We start from the raw sequence: 17748 nt of genomic DNA, 5'->3' as shown, positions 1-17748 counted from the left end.
TCATCTTCGCTTGCTTTCAGTTTCCAGGAGGAGGAGGAGGAGGAGGAGGAGGAGGAGGAGGAGGAGGAGGAGGAGGAGGAGGAGGAGGAGGAGGAGGAGGAGGAGGAGGAGAATAGAAAAAGAAAAAGCAAAGAAGCAAAAATGTTGATAATAGCAATAATATTTTTCTCTTTCTCTCTCTCTCTCTCTCTCTCTCTCTCTCTCTCTCTCTCTCCTCTCTCTCCTCTCTCTCTCTCTCCAGTCACAAGTCAACCTTATCAAGACACCCATCAATCTTTTCCCAGCTGAGTGAATAAGCCCCTTTAAAGTCACACACACACACACACACACACACACACACACACACACACACACACATTTTTATCATCCAACTTTCAATCTTACCGTTAAACACACCTTAATTCTTACCTCTTAATTAAAATCTACACCTTTACCTCTCCACACAGTTGTCCAGCCTTACTTAACAGTCTCCCAGCCTACCTTGCCACCTTTACTTACTTCATTTTCTCCTAGTTGTGAATTATCTAGATTCATTTACTTATATTCCTGTTGATTTTTGGCATTATTCTTTATGTTTTGTTATGGTTGTGTTGAGATAAGATTTAGAGCAGTGTGTATGTGTAATTTGCATGGATATGTAGAGACAAGAAAGATTAAGAAGTCCATTTTTCTATTTTCTCAGTTGCAAAATTATACACTGGTACAAAAAATGTGTCTGAGAAATACTAAGGGATTATGGGAAACAAAATATCTCACACTGAAATGATTAATGTTGATATTTTGATTTAATTTCTTACTTCCATATCTTCTTATTCTCTACACTGTTAACTGGTGAGCCTTCCTGCTGTTGCGTAGCCTCATCTTTGTCGCAACCCTCATTCCCCTCCTTGCCAAGCCTTTCACAGTGCTTCCCTATACCGCCACTGGTAACTCAGGCCTTGTGGACACTGACTAAATTTGGGAGGACCTCAGTACAGAAGAGACCCACCAGCTGCTGCATGCATGGCCGGCTGAGTGAGGACATACCCTGCCACTCCACAGCTTTGACTCATCCAACTCTCATTACAAAGCCAGGCAGGTGGAAGTTAGTAACCATGGCAGGATATCGACAAAGGAGAGGAACTAGGCAGGCAGGACTCATCAGCCAGGATATGGAACCCACCCAGGGCCTTGAACCAAAAAGTAGTGATGTCTGTCATGTTGGGCATCTGAGGCACAAGAGATGCTTCAAAACAACACCACTGCCTACAGACACGTGGCTGGAGGTGTGTCATCGACTGTCTGTGCCCTGATGAGGTTCTGGGAAAGCCTGATGGCACACAAAGATGCTTTCTGGTCACCCTGTGTGCCTGGACAAAATAAGCCACAAGTTCCTCTTCTTTAATCAGTGAGGTGAGGTGTGAGGTGTTCTAACTAATCACAGTGCTCCCCTACAGAGGCATTACATGCTTGTTTTTCTTGCTAGTTAGTTCATGAGTTGTAATGCAGAGTAAATGTAATTCTTGTTTCCTTCCATCGGTCTTTCACATTGCAGAGCAGGACAAAGCCATCCCCGGTAGGTGGGGGAGGCCAAGACCTGTGCCTCACCACGCTGGCTTCGGGTGTCAGTGGTGTTGTCGGATTGCAGGGTTATGACTTCTCAGCTTACACTCCCCACCTACTCTCTGCAGATGCTCAGCTTTGGACCATTATGGAAACACTGAGGTTTTCAGTTGAGAGACTCATTAAGAAAAAAGCTTTAAAAATCAATTTAATTTAATGTTGTTAATGTACTATGGTACATATTTGGAACAAGAAAGGCTTAACGGTTTCCTCCTCCACCTGCCCTTCTCTATCAGGCAGTACACAGGTTTGGTTTGAGAGTGACCCTCCCCCAGGGCTGTCCACTAAGGCTGTTCCCTCTGCAGGGCTGCCCACACTGTGTGATGCAGTTCCCCTTCATGGATGCGTCTCATGGTGGCCGGCTCACTCACCACATCCTCGCACCACACCACTGCTGCACTATGTGTCTGGCTGCAGACAGCTGGTGCTCAATGACTGGATGGGCTGAGATATCTCCTTCTTAGTCTTAAAGGGAATTTCTTCACTCATCTCTTTCTTCTACTCAGCATACATGCTTTCCTTTATTACCCAACTTGTCCTTCCCACACTTAAATTCAACTACATTCATACTTTGTGGGTCCGTGTCATTAGTTTTCACACCAGCCGTCAACTCACACCACTACCCACGCCCAGGCCACCACAAGTACAGTGTCATGGGGGTCTCCGCTGTCCATGACAGGCCTCAGAGGTGCTAAGGTTATGATTTGTGTCAAGTAGAAATGCCTTGCTTCTTGTATGCAGTACAGTGACCCAGGAGACTGTCCCTCTCCACCATGGGTTGACGGGGCTAAGAGTGTGTGTGTGTGTGTGTGTGTGTGTGTGTGTGTGTGTGTGTGTGTGTGTGTGTGTGTGTGTGTGTGTGTGTGTGTGTGTGTGTGTGTGTGTGTGTGTGTGTGTGTGTGTGTGTGTGTGTGTTGCTTTGGCTGGCCCACCCTGTGTGGGATTGCTGGCCTGGCATATAGACAGATAGACAGAAACATAATGGTGACACACACACATCCCAAGAGCCCCAGACAAGACCACCATGCCAGCCAGGCAGCTCTGAGTGCTTCCCACACCTGGACATAGCCACAGATGAGCTGCGTCTGGTGCCAGTCACCTCATTCACACAAACCCTCAGAGTCAGAGTTTTCAAACTTTTGTCATCAACACCTAGTTTGATTTTACATACTATCTTATGACCCTGCATGTCTATTGTACTGCATCTTTCTCCCTCCAGTAAGAAAACCAGTTCACACACACACACATTATTACACTTCACTTGTTTAGGTTAGGGGGTGTTGGCCTGTTAGGTTAGGTTAGGTTAAATTAGATTAGGTTAAAGATGTTGAAGGGGGCAAAACCTCTCATTAGATTACATTTGGTTAGGTTAAGTTATGGGGAGCCGAAGGGGAGCATAGCCCCCTGTTATGGTTAGGTGAGGATTGGGAGCCCATATTTAAGTAATATTTGCTCCTCTGAGCTCCTGAAAAATTATTACTTTTCCCATAGACTTTTCTTGAAGGCCAAATTTCACTCATTTTTACATTTCCCACTTGAATTCCCCCCACCAGTGCCCAAAGTTTGTTGTGGCTGGGGAGGCATGACATAAGAATATATATATATATATATATATATATATATATATATATATATATATATATATATATATATATATATATATATATATATATATATATATATATATATGGGTCATATTTACCCAAATTCACACTGCACCTGAGAATCTTTGCCACCACTTTGGAAACAGGAACACTGGACAAGGGTGGGGGGTTCATCCCTAGCCCAGCACCAGCCTTCAGTGGCACAGAGATCAAGAACACAAAGGTGGTACCTGGCATACTAAATGACACCAACCCTCACTTCTGCCAAAAGAATCTCCCACACACAACACAAAAGTTCCTACACTAACCAGCCGACTGTGAGGATGTTGTGCAGCTGACCTCCCTCTCTACACTGGCCTGAGAGTGGCTGACCTTGCATTCAAAACAAAGCAGGCTTGACTGCAATAATGCCTTCCATCTAACACGAACACTGGATGATATAAATACTAACACAAAAACATTCAGAAATAGGGATGTGGTACTCGAGCATCTCACACACACACACACACACAAAGTAACCCCACAAACAAACAAAAGAAGGAGATTAACCCATCACTAAACCCACCTTGCCAAGCCACCCCGAGCAGCAGCAAGCCAAGCAAGCCACCGTGCACCACACACACCACCACCAACCACACAATTAATTATTCACCCACAAAAACACAGAAGATGGACACGACAATGGCACAAATAACAAAACCACACACCGCATACCACACACCAACAGGAGCCATAAACATTCTTAAAACATCAAATCACGATATATCTAACCCTGCATACCCCTTAGATCCGTCCATTGCATAACAGCTGTCAACCCACACCATCCTTTACTGCTACAATGAGTCACACCACGTCCCCTTTAAGAAGATGTTACCCCTTTATTCTACCCTTAAATGAGGTCTGGCGTGGGTACCTTTGGGCGTGGGGGAGGGCGCGGGACTGGTGGTCTTGCTGGGGTGGCTAGTGGGTGGGGAGATGCGCCACACCCATAGAAAAAAGGGTTAAAGTGTCCCGCCGGCCGCTGGCTTGCTCCCCGCCTCTCTAGTTTGTTTACCCTTAACAGGTGTTTCCTGCCGCCGCCCTGCACTTCCTATTTTTGTCATTTTTCAGTTTATTTTCCTTCCAGTGGACTTGGTTTCTTGCATTTTGTGGCGTATGTGTCTTGGTTTTGTTTGTCCATGTGCTATGCTTGGTCTGATGCGTCTGAATGCATTTTGGTGTTTCCTGTTTCAGCTCGTAATTTTTATTTTTCACTTTTTTTCTGCCTTTTTTTTTTTTTTTCTAATGGACTTAATTATCAGCGGCAGGAGGTCTATACATTTTTTTTTTTTTCACATGTCTAAATAATTCTCTTTCCCAGGAGGTTTATATTCAGGAAGTCTTTCGCAAGAGGCCTATATAATTTTCTTTCGCAGTTTTTTTTTTTTTTTCGGGATGAGTGAAAATTATAGACATCTAACTAAAGAGGAAGTGGGTAGGAAGAGAAGGGCGAAGGAGTGCATGAGGAAAAGGTCTTGTGCAACGAATCCGCGAAAGGAGGGGAGGCGCACAATATTATTAACAAGATCAGAAAAGCAGTTAGCATGAAAATAGCAATAGAAGATAGCAAGAGATGCAACACTGCGGCGATGAGAGAGAGAGGTTGAAGACAGTCAGTTAGAGGAGTTGATAAGACGAAAAGCTTTTACTTCCACTGTCTAAAAGAGCGGTATGAGTGGAACCCCCTCATACACATGCGATGATACACATCAATGATTGTCTGCCACATCAGCAATAGAATGGTCAGAAAGGAGACTGGAGATAAAGTTACAGAGAGAAGGATAGAAGCCGTAGGAGGGTAGCTTGGAAATCAAAGCTTTGTGCCAGACCCACCAACTTCCTCAGCACGCTCTTCTTTTTCCCCGTCTGTAAATCATGTCAAAATGTTCTGTATTCTTATATTTTAACATAAAGCTATCTTTTTTTTTTATAATGAACAATCAATTTTTGTTGGCAAATATAAAGAACTTGATATAACACGTGACGCCCGGCTTGTGCTGTATTACAAAGGACAACCAGGGGGGTGAGAAAAACTGGCGGAGACGTCTCAGAACACCTAACTTCATAGAAGCTGTTTTAGCTAGAGATGAGATGTGAAGTTTCCAGTTCAGATTATAAATAAAGGACAGACCGAGGATGTTCAGTGCAGAAGAGGGGGACGGTTGAGTGTCATTGAAGAAGAGGGGATAGTTGTCTGGAAGGTTGTGTCGAGTTGATATATGGAGGAATTGAGTTTTTGAGGCATTGAACAATACCAAGTTTGCTCTGCCCCAATCAGAAATTTTAGAAAGATCAGAAGTCAAGCATTCTGTGGCTTCCCTGCGTGATATGTTTACCTCCTGAAGGGTTGGACGTCTATGAAAAGACGTGGAAAAGTGCAGGGTGGTATCATTAGCGTAGGAGTGAATAGGACAAGAAGTTTGGTTTAGAAGATCATTAATGAATAATAAGAAGAGAGTGGGTGACAGGACAGAACCCTGAGGAACACCACTTTTAATAAATTTAGGAGAAGAACAGTGACCGTCTACCACAGCAGCAATAGAACGGTCAGAAAGGAAACTTGAGATGAAGTTACAGAGAGAAGGATAGAAACCATAGGAGGGTAGTTTGGAAATCAAAGCTTTGTGCCAGACTCTATCAAAAACCTTTTGATATGTCCAAGGCAACAGCAAAAGTTTCACCAAAATCTCTAAAAGAGGATGACCAAGACTCAGTAAGGAAAGCCAGAAGATCACCAGTAGAGCGGCCTTGACGGAACCCATACTGGCGATCAGATAGAAGGTTGTGAAGTGATAGATGTTTAAGAATCTTCCTGTTGAGGATAGATTCAAAAACTTTAGATAAGCAGGAAATTAAACCAATAGGACGGTAGTCTGAGGGATTAGAACGGTCACCCTTTTTAGGAACAGGTTGAATGTAGGCAAACTTCCAGCAAGAAGGAAAGGTAGATGTTGACAGACAGAGATGAAAGAGTTTGACTAGGTAAGGTGCAAGCACGGAGGCATAGTTTCGGAGAACAATAGGTCCATAAGCCTTCCGAGGGTTTAGGCCAGCGAGGGCATGGAAAACATCATTTCGAAGAATTTTAATACGTGGCATGAAGTAGTCAGAGGGTGGAGGAGAGGGAGGAACAAGCCCAGAATCGTCCAAGGTAGTGTTTTTAGCAAAGGTTTGAGCGAAGAGTTCAGCTTCAGAAATAGATGTGATAGCAGTGGTGCCATCTGGTTGAAATAGAGGAGGGAAAGAAGAAGAAGCAAAGTTATTGGAGATATTTTTGGCTAGATGCCAGAAATCACGAGAGGAGTTAGATCTTGAAAGGTTTTGACATTTTCTGTTAATGAAGGAGTTTTGGGGTAGTTGGAGAACAGACTTGGCATGGTTCCGGGCAGAAATATAAAGTACATGAGATTCTGGTGATGGAAGGCTTAAATACCTTTTGTGGGCCACCTCTCTATCATGTATAGCACGAGAACAAGCTGTGTTAAACCAAGGTTTAGAAGGTTTAGGACGAGAAAAAGTGAGGAATGTACGCCTCCATGCCAGACACTATCACCTCTGTTATGCGCTCAGCACACAAAGACGGGTCTCTGACACGGAAGCAGTAGTCATTCCAAGGAAAATCAGCAAAATACCTCCTCAGGTCCCCCCAACTAGCAGAGGCAAAACGCCAGAGGCACCTACGCTTAGGGGGATCCTGAGGAGGGATTGGAGTGATAGGACAAGATATAGATGTGAGATTGTGATCGGAGGAGCCCAACGGAGAAGAAAGGGTGACAGCATAAGCAGAAGGATTAGAGGTCAAGAATGTTGGGCGTATCTCCAAGACGGTCAGGAATACGAGTAGGGTGTTGCACCAATTGCTCTAGGTCATGGAGGATAGCAAAGTTGTAGGCTAGTTCACCAGGATGGTCAGTGAAGGGAGAGGAAAACCAAAGCTGGTGGTGAACATTGAAGTCTCCAAGAATGGAGATCTCTGCAAAAGGGAAGAGGGTCAGAATGTGCTCCACTTTGGAAGTTAAGTAGTCAAAGAATTTCTTATAATCAGAGGAGTTAGGTGAGAGGTATACAGCACAGATAAATTTAGTATGAGAATGACTCTGTAGTCGTAGCCAGATGGTGGAAAACTCGGAAGATTCAAGAGCGTGGGCACGAGAGCAGGTTAAGTCATTGCGCACATAAACGCAGCATCCAGCTTTGGATCGAAAATGAGGATAGAGAAAGTAGGAGGGAACAGAAAAGGGGCTACTGTCAGTTGCCTCAGACACCTAAGTTTCAGTGAGGAAAAGAAGATGAGGTTTAGAAGAGGAGAGGTGGTGTTCTACAGATTGAAAATTAGATCTTAGACCGCGAATGTTGCAGAAATTAATGGAGAAAAAGTTGAGGGGGGTGTCAAGACACTTAGGTTCGTCGACAGAAAGGCAGTCCGACCCGGGGACATTTACACTACATGAGGTCAGGTCATCGTGTCTGCAACACTCACATCCACCACAATGGAAGCCTCTCCTAACCATCCCACACATATATAGAGTCAAACAATGGATATTATGATAAAGTAAATAAATATTTTCAAAGAGAAGAAAAATCAAGGATTTTTTACTGCTGTTTCAAAGAACAAATTTCAGACAGCAGCAACAGCACAAGTGAGTGAATGAACACTGGACAGAATATACAAACAAGCATAATATGAAGGGAGTGGTGAGTTCTCCAAAGAAACGACGCGGGCGGGTGGCACAGAGATCTGTCTGACAGTTGTAGAGGCGACATCAGCGCGCGCCAGAGATGTTATACGTCACACGCGATAGTTTAGATTTGCCAGACCATAGCTGGTGGTTGGCTAATGTCCCTACATCATATATGTGAAAAGCGCTGAAAATGGCTGAGGGAAAAATGTCACCAATGCACTAACGCCGTCTAGTCCACCGGCAGAAGCGTTGACCAGAAGATAATATCCCAAGGTGGTGAACTTAAGCGTTAGTGGATCACTTAAGTGAGAGTTCGTACAGACTTCTTATTTTGTCTTCGTACGAACTTCTAAAGTTAGGACCGTTAGTGAATCCCAGCCCTCATCTCTATCGTTTTTAGTAGGCTCTTGGGTAAGTTACAGGGGTTTTCAAAAGATTTTTTTTTTTTCATGATTCCAGCGATAGCTTGACAAGGGTTCTGCATTATAAATGAGAGGAACACGTTTGGCAACCTCACTTAACACTTAACAGTTGTTAAGAGAGATGTGAACACTTCCAGGCAGGGTCTTGATCCCGCGGGGCGAGACAGTACTATCCAGCAGGCCAGTGGACGGGACCGTCTCCTCACGTTTCTGTTTACAAACCCCAACATGGAGGCGGCCGAGGCTGAACGGCCGACGCCGGGGCGCGGATCTGCCCCCACGCCCAAGGGCGGGGCAGAGACCACCCCTAAAACCAAGAGGAGCTACGTGAAGCTGCCGCCGGGGAGGAAGCTTGAGTTATTAAAGATGCTTGACGCGGGCGTGAGCAAGGAGGTGCTGATGAAGGAGTTCTCTGTGTCCAGGACGACGCTGTACCTCTACAAGATGAACATCGACAAGATGAAGCACCAGCTGATGACCTCCCTGCCTGGGGGCAGCGGCGGCCCCAGGAGGAAGCGGAAGAGGAGGACGAGGCTCGGCTGGAAGAAGGTCCTGCCCCAGACTGACGACGAGGAGATGGTGGTCAGCCCCAAGGTGGAGGTGAGGCCCGGGGTGGGGGCCGCGGCACTCAACATGGCACTGTGCCACACTCCTGTCTGCGAGTAATGGAGGAGAGGCACGCGTCAATGCAGTATTATTGGCTGTCATGCATTTTCTGTACTTGAATTGTAGGTAACAGGATTGAGGGTTGATTTCTGCTTGACTCAGTAATGGTGTGGTGGTAGTGATGGTGGTGATGGTGTGGGGCGGGGTAGTGTGGCAGTGGGGGGGAGGGTCGCTCATCACCACAATATTAATGGCTGTCAAACACTTGTAGTAGTTAATAAGGTTCTTTCAGTGTGGTATTTACCTTGCACTTACACAAAAAGATTATTGTATGCAAGAGAAAAGTTAGTTTTTTTTCTCTCATTTTGAACTCTGTCACTGGGAGTGAGTTAGTTTACTAGTCCTGACATGTGTTTGTTGTGTTTGTTCAGTGATGTCAAATCAGTATATTTCTTTGTGGTGATTTTGCTGTCTTGGAATTGTTTCTTGCATCAGTCTGTTACTGAATGGGGATGACATGGGAAGTGTTGCCATGTAATCCTCTCATTTGTTGTGATTACTATTGATGAACACAACTGTCACTGTTCTTCCCCTGTGTGGCTCAGTGACCAGGGAATGAAAAAGGTCAGGTACCCCAGTCAGTCATGCAGGGAGTGGGTGACAGCATAATTTGCCATCTCACAGTAACTCATGACTCACCACTGCTCTTTAAGTCAAACTGTCACATCTTACTATGGTTTTTAAATCTCATGTTCATTGCCATTTATTCCATGGCCATTGTTAGGTTAAGCTGTCTGTGCCTCCAGGTAGAGATGAGATTAATATTATTACTATCATCATTCCCTTCCACCCTCAGCAACCAGAAGAGGAGACCAAGTCAGAGACTCCACCCATAGAGGAACCTTTACCTCCTCCACAACCACCACCTCCACCTTCAGAACCCACACTGCCTTCACCTTCGGAGCCTGACCCCTTCCAGCCCCTCCTGCCGCCCCCTCTCGCGCCTCCACCCATCACAAACCACAGCAGGCGTGGCAAACGGAAGCGCAAGTCTATCAACCTGCCGAGAAAGCACAGCAAAAATCGGTGGTTCAAACTGTGCCAGCCAATAGCAGGGGTGCCACAGCTGTCCACCATCACTGCTACACCTAAGCTGGCTCCCCCCTCCCCCAGCTTCCCCTCAGAGCACACTGCCAGCCTGGACCAGGCAGACAAGTTCAAGGGTGAGAGCAGGACGCGAGCCAGCACCAGCACACCGCAGGACTCCACCACCACGGCCCCCAGACCCAGGCCCCCCGGTCAGCCAGCCCACACCGAGCCAGGCAGTGTTGGGGGTAAAGGAGGTAAGGACGGGTGCTTGATTGTTGGGGATTGGCACCACAACATCAGCCTTCAATATAAACTTGATGTCCAATAAACAACTCTGCCTGATCCACATCCTTGAAGTAACAGACTCCCTCTCTTCCTCCCCGACACCTCAGACCAACTCCATGTGCAGCACAACTTCCACTCCCAGAAGATCCTTGAGGTTTTGACCTGTGATGAGACCTTCATTGATGTCACCCTGACTGCTGAGGGGCGCTCCGTTCGTGCACACAAGGTCTGTGCATGCATGACTTCCTATGCTTGTGTGTCTCGTGTATCTTATTGCAACATCATTATTTTATATATTTCAGGCCTGCCAACTGTAGCATTCTGTTTTTCATTCATTCTTCACTCCTACATGTACTTTAGTTGTGTATTATAATGTTCATACACTCCAAAGATCATGCCACTTGTCTTCTTCAAATACTCGTACCCAAAGTTTAATCTGTGAAGTACGAGTGGCCGACTATCAAATTTGTGGCAAACAGTCAAGGTGTATCTTTACCAGTGAGCCATAGAGATCACAATGGCCCAGGTAGAGTTTGTCTGATCCTGATTGTCCAGACACTGCACTATCACACCTAACCTCTCTATTCTCTTCCCTGCTGCAGCTAATCCTGTCCGCCATGAGCCCCTACTTCCAGGAGGTGCTACAGACCAACCCTTGCCAGCACCCTGTCATCATCATGCCCAGGACAGTGCGCTTCTCACACCTCACTCAGATCATTGACTTCATCTACAGGTGAGGGATTGCCTGATAGGTGATGAGACTGATTAATTTATGTTGCTGCCAGCTAGAATGATGAGAGGACATTTGTATCTCTTTAAGACACTGTAAATTCCACCCTCATCACCTCCACTGGCAGTCACTCCACCCAAACCTTATTTTTTTGCCAGGGGGGAGATCACCCTTCCAGAGGAGGAGCTGAGGTCGCTGCTGAACACTGCTGAACACCTGCAGATCAGCGGCTTCTCCACACCAGAGATCATGAAGCTTCTTGGTGAGGCACCGTCAGGCAGCGACAACACCACCCTCACCCCCACCGCCTCCACCTCCCACCTCACACACTCCTCGGAGGAAATGATACACGCAGGGAGGTCTGTGGAGGTGGAGCTGGATGTTGAGCCTGTGCGCGGCATAGGGAGGGGAAGAGGAGGGTTGCGGAGGGGTAGAGGGGGAAGGAGGACCAGAGGAGGAAGGAGGGGGAGGGGTGGGAGAGGTGGCCGGGTGAAGGCTAGTGAAGACATCATCTCAAGCTGTGGACAAAGGCTGGTGAGAGCATCCCAGTACTCACCCCCTATCTCCACTTCCCTCAGTCCCTCCCGCACTCCATCCCCTTCCCTGCCCCCGCTCCCTGCCTCCCCAGAGCCTCCCCACAGTCCTCCAGCAAGACTCAGCAGCACCAGGGCCTTCCAGAGGATGGAGGGAGGGCAGCTGCGACACCCCATGGATGACCTGATGGGCTGCACCCCTGGCACTGTGCTGGGCATGGATGTGGACATTGACATAGTGAAGGAGGTGGGTTCCTGGCAGGAGGATGCAAGGGAAGGTTGGAGTGTTATTGAAGGAATGGACTAAGTAAAAAAAGAAAATGACAGGTTATACAGGGAATACTTAAATACTTTATCTCTGACCCGGATTTCTTATGTAATCTCCAAAATGTGGAAGGTTTTCAGCACTGATATTATTTGATTGACATCTTCATGCTAATACAGCACAGAGTCAGCACACCACCACCATCACTAACAGCCTCCCCTCATGTGTTGCAGGAGGTGTTGAGTGAGAGTGAGGACAATGTGAGTGAGGCGGGTGAGAACATGGTGTTCATTGTGGAGGGTGAGTCGCTGCTCCAGCAAGACTCCCAACACTCAACCCTCACGTGTGGCACCCTGCAGGCCACACCCATGCAGGCCCAGCCGCCCCCACTCTTCACCACCACCACTCAGCCACTGCTCCCCCGCACCGCAGTGTTCAGCGGCGTGGTGAGTGGCGGTGCAGATCAAGGTGTCAGTATTGCACTTCCACACACCGTGCCTGCCACCACTCTGGGATCGACAATACCTGTGTTTGGGGGCCGCTTTCACATAGCACCCCAGCCCATCAGCCAGGGCAGCCATGGGATAAGTGTGGAATCCATTGGTAGTGTTTCCCATGCAGTAGGTTCCCCGGCACCTCCTAGTGATGGCAGCTACATGGTGACCTCCCCAGCCTCTCCCAGTGAGGCTAGTTTTGAGGCAGCCTCTCCAGCACCCCAGAGTGAGGCCAGCTTTGCCATGGGGTCTCCAGGGTGTCACAAGGAACCCTCAGCCACGTCTCCAGCCCCTCACAGTGAAAGCAGCTATGATGCAACCTCCCCAACACTGCAGAGTGAGGTCAGCATGTCAGATGAGGAGCCCTCCTCACCTCATGACACGGCCTCCCCTCCACCACAGGCCCATGCAGGGGATCCCCTGCCACACACCACTACAGGGGCCACTGCAAGGACTTCACCTACACCCACTGAAACATGCAGTCAGGCTACCCTGCAGGCCTCACCAAGCACCAAGGCTACCTCACAGTCACCTGCCAGCCCCAGTGCCATCTCACAAGCACCAGCCAGCCCTATACAATCTCCTCCCAGCCCCATGGACACTTCACAAGTCACATTAAGTCCTGAAACTATATTAAAGTTTCCAACCAGTCCCATAATATCACAAGCTCCCAAAAGTCCCACAACAACTTCACAAACCCAGGCCAGTCCCATTTCTGTACCACAGACATCAGTCAGCCCTGTGACCACAGCACCACATAGCCCAGTGACCTCCCCACAAATTCCAAGCAGCCCCATTACCACCTCACAAGCCCCTCACAGCCCTATGACTATCTCTCAAACACCAGCCAGTCCCATGATCATCTCTCAAGCAGCAGGCAGTCCCATTACCACCTCTCAAACACCACCCAGTCCCCTCACCACCTCACAGGCTCCATGCAGCCCCATGACCAAATCAGCATGCAGCCCCATGACATTCTCACCACCACCCAGTCCCATAACCTTGCCACCACTTCCTTCAAGCCCCAGACCCACATCCCTGCTCTCACACAGCCCCACAATTACATCCCTCGCACCACAGCAGCCTCCACATACCACCACAGTCACTCTACAGACCTCACACAGCCCTATTCTCACCTCACAGCCTGCACACAGTCCCACACTCATCTCCCAGCCCTTGCACAGCCCCATCCCTACCTCACAACCCTCACACAGCCCCATTCCCACTTCCCAGTCCTCACACAGCCCCATTCCCACCTCCCAGCCCTCACACAGCCCCAGTCTCATCTCCCAGCCCTCACACAGCCCCATTTCCACCTCACAAACCCCACACAGCCCCATTTCCACCTCACAGACCCCACACAGTCCCATTCCCACCTCACAAACCCCACACAGCCCCATTCCCACCTCACAGCCCCCACTGAGTCCCATCCTCACCTCCCAGCCCTCCCATAGTCCAGTACTGATCTCACAACCTTCACACAGCCCCATCCTCACTTCACTGCCTGCACACAATCCTACACTCACCTCACACAGCCCCACACTCACCATACAGCCCTTGTGCAGCCCCACGGCCACCACAGCAGTCCCCAGTAGCAGAGGCCCTGTGAAGGCTCCAGCCAGTGTGGTGGAGAGTGTAGCCGCCTCACCTGGGCAGCGCAGTGTGGCCCCCCAACACAAGGACACCTGCATCACAGCCTCTCCACCGCCACCAGTCACCTATGATGCACCCTTGACCATGGTGAAGGAGGCTTTCAGTGAAGCTGCCTCATCACCCACCACTGGCATAAGTCATCAGGCTATTTCCTCCTCACCACCACCACCTCCACACTGCAGGCCTGGCCACCCATCACCTCAGGGGCAGACAGCCACCATGGCAGGGTCTCCACCCCATTCTGAGGCTAGTGGTGGACCAGCACGACCCTCACCACCCACTCAGCAGTCCCCTCCCTCCCCCTGTGGGGCTGCCAGCCTGTCTCACACCCCTGGCAGCAGTGGTGTATTGGTCTCACTGCCACACAAGGCCACCAGTGATCCTGCTGTCCTACTGAGTGGTGGTGCCACCTGCTTAGCCTCACCACAGCCCACAGTCTCCACCCCAGCAATCTCACCTGTGTTGCCCGCAGTGTGCACCACCACCACAGCCCCCACAGCTAGTCCATCCCAACACTGTGATGACCTGGCACCAGAGCTGAGCAGCACACCTCTGTTGCACGACCTGTCTGGCTGCTGGGGTACCAACCAGTACCAGCCCAGCTGTGAGACCATCCCCCTGCAGTATCCGGAGACCAGCTCCCTCCATTACGGCAGTGACCTCAGCAGCTTCCAGATCAGCCATGGCCAGTACAGCAGTCTGGGTTATCAGACCAATGCCCCTCCATACCAGCCCAGCTATGAGACCTTTTCAGGCCAATATGGGGAGCCCAGCTATGAGGCCAGTCCCCCACACTACACCAAGCTGGGGTACAGCCCAACCACACCTCAGTATGTCACCCCTGTCTGCCAGACTAGCCCCCTGCAGCAGTACCAGCCAAATTTTGAGGCCAGCACCCTGCAATACAGCGACCCACCCACCCTGGACACCTTCCCCACATCTGCCCCATTCAGCTTGGCTGGATGTGAGCCGAGGGAGCAGCCCACTGTGGCCGCCCCTGCCGCCTCCCCCAACTTGTATTATGATCCCAGCTGCCCCGACTCCCCACACCACTTGCAGTACTCCCAGCTGTAAGGGGGGCACCTCAGGCAGGGGACACCTGCCACACAGAGGATATGTGTGTGTGTGTGTGTGTGTGTGTGTGTGTGTGTATCTGGGCTGGGTAATGGTGATGCCCAGTAGTGAGACAACCCCACACTCACACACACACACACACACACACACATTCAAGTGCGGCCAGAGCTTGCTGAACTCAACTCTTCATGGATACCTGTAATGTACTAATTGTGATTTATATACTTGATAGTTAAGAGCAGCTTTTGAATAATAAGTAGCACGAGACATTGTTTGCTGGATGTAAATATAAGTACGTGTACCACTCAGTGTCAGGTGAGGTACTTGGTGGTGGTGATGCCTGAGGGTTGGTCAGGTCACACCCGTAGGCAGCACGAGCCACTTCCCTGGTATTACCTTCCCTCATCACTGACACTTGCATAATGGAGGCATCGATGCTTCACTTCTTTCCTTGCATTTATACTGTTATAAATGCAGATTCAGGCTCTCTCTTTCTCTACAACACACAGCAGCTGTTAAGATATTGTTGTATTTGTATTGTGTTGTTTAATGATGTAAAGAATCAGTATTTGTGTGTGTGTGTGTGTGTGTGTGTGTGTGTGTGTGTGTGTGTGAGAGAGAGTATACAGACATACAATTGTGGAATACTTACGAGTGAGGTGGAGGAAAAATATTGAAGTACAGTTGTCCAAAGTGATGATGTCATATTTCACCAAATGCTTTAGAACAAGAATCAGCATCAGCCAGTGACCTGCCGCCACCTCTACATTCCCACCTCCCACCTCTCGGTCTGTGTGGAGCTCTTTGTGTAATGCAGCTCACTAGACCACCAGCCGTATTCCTTAACATTTTGTCATCTCACCTCTTTTAACAGGCTCTTGTGGAAGTTACTTAGGTTTTCAAGGGTGTTTTAAGAATTTTAGTGATTATTTAATAAGAATTAGCATCATTGGTGGGAAAAACACTCATGAGAACTTGATTAATTATCCTTTTGGTCTTTTGAAAGTTTTCATGGTGAGATAATGAAGCTTTAAAGGATTTTGTATATTCCATTGCAGTTTATAGACATGAAATTGTTTGGATCTTGTGGCATCACTACTTGGGGCAAGTGTACATCTCTCTCATAAACAGGTGAAGTAGCACCAACCTCACCAATTCTGTACCTTTTCTTCCTCCTCCTCCTTGTGTGGACATGTGAGCCTGTCATTCCTCCCCTCCTTGTGTACACCCCACCTCCCTCCCGACTGTCTCTTTGTCTTGCGTGTTCCACCTTGCACAGCAGCTTCAGGAGTGTGCATGTGTGACCTCTGGTGTTCTGTGTATAGTGCATACATTAGGTGTTTAGCACAAAGTTTAAAGTTAAAAGTGCAGTAGAAAATCAGTAAAAAAAATATGTAATAAGGTAAAAACAGTGTCTTTAGTGTAGTTATATTTTGTATTTATATGTACTATTTAATTAATTACAACTTTCTTATGTTGGCCATGTTTTGAGGTAAGGTAGTCTGGTTGAGACTCTCGCGGTAGCTTTCTCACTGGTACTGTCGGCCAGGCAAGTGAGACTTTACTCCACAATTTAAAGCAGCTGTACATAGCCTAAGGAAGACCCTGAGGCTACCCGCCGGTCGCCGCACGACTGGCGGGCAGCAGCAGCGGCGGCAGAACTACCTAAGTTGTTATGTAGAGAAATTCACTCATGAGTTCAAAACGTTCGCTCCCGCCCACCCTGCACCATCCCAGCCCTCCCGTGCACTGTTCTTCCATTTCCTTGCACCGCCAACACTTAGCCCTGCATTTTAAAACACATATGCTTTTCCCAAGTTATTAGAAACATTAGATATTTCTCTATCTTTGTAGCAACTCATTCTCTACTCCAACCCTTAGTACAGTTTCAAAAATATCCAGAAGGTTGACTTAATGGCTACAGTTGTTCTGGGGAAAGCAATGCATCAGGTTTGCAGTGCAGGTCTGAGTTGCTGTAGTGTGTGTCGCATTACAGCCCCGGGCAGTGGATGGCTTACCCAAATCTTTTCCCAAATATAGAACTTGATATTTTTGTATGTGAGACTGAGTGTTTGTTATTTTTTCCCACACGTGTTTGTCCTTTCCCCATAATCATCCCCCTCCCCACCCTCTCCGCACCACAGACCAAGATACAACTCCCTAGTGGCTCCCCTCCCTCCCCCAGCAGAAGGCACAGTCCCTCCTTCCCCTTTCATTGCCCCCTACTGCTAAGTTAGTGAGTAATCACTTCTATCCTGGCCAGGTGGGTCAGGTGTTCGTTAGCATAACCTGTGTAACCTCAAATATACTGTTAAGGTGCTGTGATTTGCCATGTGACTACTTCTGCCACAGTGTCAACACCATTAAATTATGAGAGTAGCAGTGCTTTTGTGTGTCCTTGGGCCCCTTCCCAGAGGCAGACACTCCTGGCCTACTGGTGAGTGCCATCTTTTGCCATCTTCATCTCCAGTAAGTCACAGAAAAGCATAAAAACATGAACTAAGTGACTTTCTATAAATAATAAATGGGTGTATGTTCCCCAATGTGTATGCATCTTACCACAGAAAGCAAGAACACCTGCAACGTTACTGTCACACCTGAACAAGAACCTCTCAGTACACACACACACACACACACACATAATACAAAGAAGTACAGTTTTTCCTGTAG

The 17748-nt window shown here is 48.1% G+C and overlaps 2 protein-coding genes across 2 annotated transcripts in view; one reads left to right on the top strand and one right to left on the bottom strand.

Moving 5' to 3' along the window:
• Positions 1 to 4319, bottom strand: part of LOC135113085 (myosin heavy chain 95F-like) — a 46365-nt gene extending 42046 nt beyond the window's left edge. The window contains 1 exon segment of the mRNA XM_064028111.1: positions 4120 to 4319. The gene's annotated coding sequence lies outside the window, so the exon portion shown is untranslated.
• Positions 4320 to 8466: 4147 nt separating this feature from the next.
• Positions 8467 to 17460, top strand: LOC135113083 (mucin-2-like). The gene is made up of 6 exons (XM_064028105.1): positions 8467 to 8949; positions 9812 to 10298; positions 10437 to 10555; positions 10932 to 11062; positions 11218 to 11839; positions 12091 to 17460. Exons 1-6 carry the CDS (start codon positions 8578 to 8580, stop codon positions 15076 to 15078), a joined length of 4719 nt encoding a protein of 1572 aa, XP_063884175.1. The 5' UTR covers positions 8467 to 8577; the 3' UTR covers positions 15079 to 17460.
• Positions 17461 to 17748: the final 288 nt, after the last annotated feature.

The sequence above is a fragment of the Scylla paramamosain genome, chromosome 25 (genome assembly GCF_035594125.1).
Source record: "Scylla paramamosain isolate STU-SP2022 chromosome 25, ASM3559412v1, whole genome shotgun sequence".
NCBI lineage: Eukaryota > Metazoa > Arthropoda > Malacostraca > Decapoda > Portunidae > Scylla > Scylla paramamosain.
The sequence above is the reverse complement of the archived record's forward strand: the minus strand, read 5'-3'. Positions and strand labels throughout refer to the sequence as shown.

Coding starts and splice junctions, on each gene's coding strand:
- LOC135113083 (XM_064028105.1), top strand. CDS start 8,578: ATGGAGGCGGCCGAGGCTGAACGGCCGACGCCGGGGCGCGGATCTGCC. Junction 8,950..9,811: donor TGGTCAGCCCCAAGGTGGAG/GTGAGGCCCGGG, acceptor TTCCACCCTCAG/CAACCAGAAGAGGAGACCAA. Junction 11,063..11,217: donor ATCATTGACTTCATCTACAG/GTGAGGGATTGC, acceptor TTTTTTTGCCAG/GGGGGAGATCACCCTTCCAG.